The 2,382-nt window shown below is 41.6% G+C and overlaps 1 protein-coding gene across 1 annotated transcript; it reads right to left on the bottom strand.

Annotated features, from left to right (window-relative positions):
• Window positions 1-427: 427 nt before the first annotated feature.
• Window positions 428-1,661, bottom strand: T265_00290 (hypothetical protein; the record flags this gene model as incomplete). The annotated part of the gene is made up of 3 exons (XM_009164035.1): window positions 428-762; window positions 809-1,531; window positions 1,577-1,661. 3 exons carry the CDS (start codon window positions 1,659-1,661, stop codon window positions 428-430), a joined length of 1,143 nt encoding a protein of 380 aa, XP_009162299.1.
• Window positions 1,662-2,382: the final 721 nt, after the last annotated feature.

The following is a 2,382-nucleotide window of genomic DNA, read 5'->3' as shown; positions in this document are numbered from 1 at the left end:
GTTTCTTTTCTTCAGTTGTTTGGGCGAATTTCGTTATAAGGCAGTTCTCCGCTATAGGAAACAATTGGGTCTTGTGTACAAAAGGACAGTCTTAGTCTGTTACAGCTGTCCTTTAAATGGAATCACTGTCCGCTATTTCAGTGAAGTGAAGCCCATCGATGCGATTCGAAGATATGTGCAGAAAACATACACATTACTATCAAGTTACTGTTGGTTAATTTCTGGTGAATAGCAGCTTTTTCATCAAACCAAATCAGATGAAAATTTGACAAAATTTGACTTACAAGGATTTATCCCCCAAAGATGTGTATCAATGGCAGCAACAATGGTTGCTTAGTTGTTGGACGAGACATTCCATCTCATGAGGATATTCACCCAATTATGTCCAATACTACTCGGCAGACCACGACGATGATAAAATAAACCGTCATTCCTGCGAACTACTAGATTCCCGACGTATCCAGTTGGACATCTCATTTGCAAGCCTCATTTTTAGTCGGCGTTCATACTTTTCCATGAGGACTTGTCTGATGTATGCAATGACTATTGTCGTGGTAAGTAATGCTGTAAAGGCCAAAATCACTCCACACGTTAAATAACAGGCTTCATATTTTTTCCAGCAGTCAAACACCAAGGCCATCATAGGAGTTCCCATCAGATAGCCTGCTCCAGAAGCAAGTAGCATTAATCCGAGTGCATCGGTAAGGTCTTCCGGGAGCACGATTTCGGCTAACACCAATGGCTGGAGCACAATGAAGGCACCTGAGATCGAAAATCACAATGTTACAGACAACTAGTAATAACTTACCTTGAGCAGTTGCCAGCGTGCAAGAAAATAGTGCAAAATCCCATGTAGTCGTCATGTAGTTTGAAGCAATGTTCGAAACGGACGAAATAATTATCCAGAAAAACAGAAAGATGTGCTTCTTACACCAGCTGAATGATGATATAATTCCCATTGACAGTCGTGCAATCGCACCGAACACTCCATATGCGGATAGGATGAGTGAGATATTCGCATCCGAAATACCGTTTTGTCGTAATCGATCAAACAAGTACACTATTGGTGTCATGAAAGTAAACGCGAAAAAGAAAGATGCAAGGAACAGAATGATAAATTGGAAATTCTTCAAAAGGTGCAACGGTTCTTTGTTTGCCTTTGATCTTGATTTTAAGAAGTTATCAAGTCCTTCCAAATAGACAAATGAGCCGATATTTCCGAGGAAACTTGTAAGGTACATGTGTTTTTTAGCTTGTTCTACGTCCCATGTTGAGTAGAACGCAAAAGTTGAACTCATGATTTGGGACGGCATTTTTGGCGCCTCAGCGAGATTGGAATCCAAGGTCATCATTTGTGGCATTATGACTGGGAGATTGAGGGACGGTCGAATGCTCGCCTGTCTTGCCTTCGACCTTAATAGCACACTGTAGATGACAGTTGTGAAGGCGATTGTCGCCAGTATATACATGCTGTGTTTCCAACCCATCCTTGAGATAACCATTGGCATCAATGTGCTCAAGCAGGCACAACCTAGGAAAGTAAAACGTATGTGATCTCTAGCCTTTCACAACATACCAACACCGGTTCCACAAGTCACGACTCCCATCGCTATCGGTCGTTTCTCTTCAAAGTTAACGGTGATCGATACCACAGCACTCATATAGGCCAAACCAATCCCCAACCCTTAACTGATAAAGTGAAAGTTCAAACTCGACTTTACCACTGAATATCCCATGGAATATATACAACATGCTTATGTGAACTGTGAAGGCACAGACGATGAAGCTGATTGTGCACAGTACTCCACCAAAGATGGCAACCGAAATGAGACCGAATCTGTTGATGAATCTACCAGCAAATGGGCCTAGGAGAATTATCAAGTAAGAATATTACTTTACCCAGGCAAAATGCCAATCCCATTTGAATAGATCCTATCCAGTCCAATTGGAAACGGGTTGCATTCCATTCTTGCATCCAGTAGGACACATAAACACCGATAACACACATGATGCCATCCAGTACAGCAATCAGCATGAATGCAGCAAACACAATAAGGGTAGAACGAAGTTTATCTCCGATCATTGCACAGTACAGCGTCAGCTTGCTACTGCGTTACATTCAAAATAATTCCTGATAACAGTTAGGAATCGATCGCCGCTTCTGTCACGTGACCGCTAAATAGTGATTCGACAAGTTCTGGTGTAGTTTCTCAAGGTGGTTGATTGATGTGTTCACGTTTAACTCAGTGCAACGAAAGACGAAACCAACCGGCTTTCTAATGAACAGCTGTAAATTCATCATCCTACTTTAACAACGAAAATGAATTCAAATATCCATCACTCCTAATTGATTAACCGACCAACTGGAAAAGGCTGTGTAAA

The sequence above is a fragment of the Opisthorchis viverrini genome (genome assembly GCF_000715545.1).
Source record: "Opisthorchis viverrini unplaced genomic scaffold opera_v5_3, whole genome shotgun sequence".
In the NCBI taxonomy this organism is placed as follows: Eukaryota; Metazoa; Platyhelminthes; class Trematoda; order Opisthorchiida; family Opisthorchiidae; genus Opisthorchis; species Opisthorchis viverrini.
This window is presented reverse-complemented; position numbering and strand designations above follow the sequence as displayed.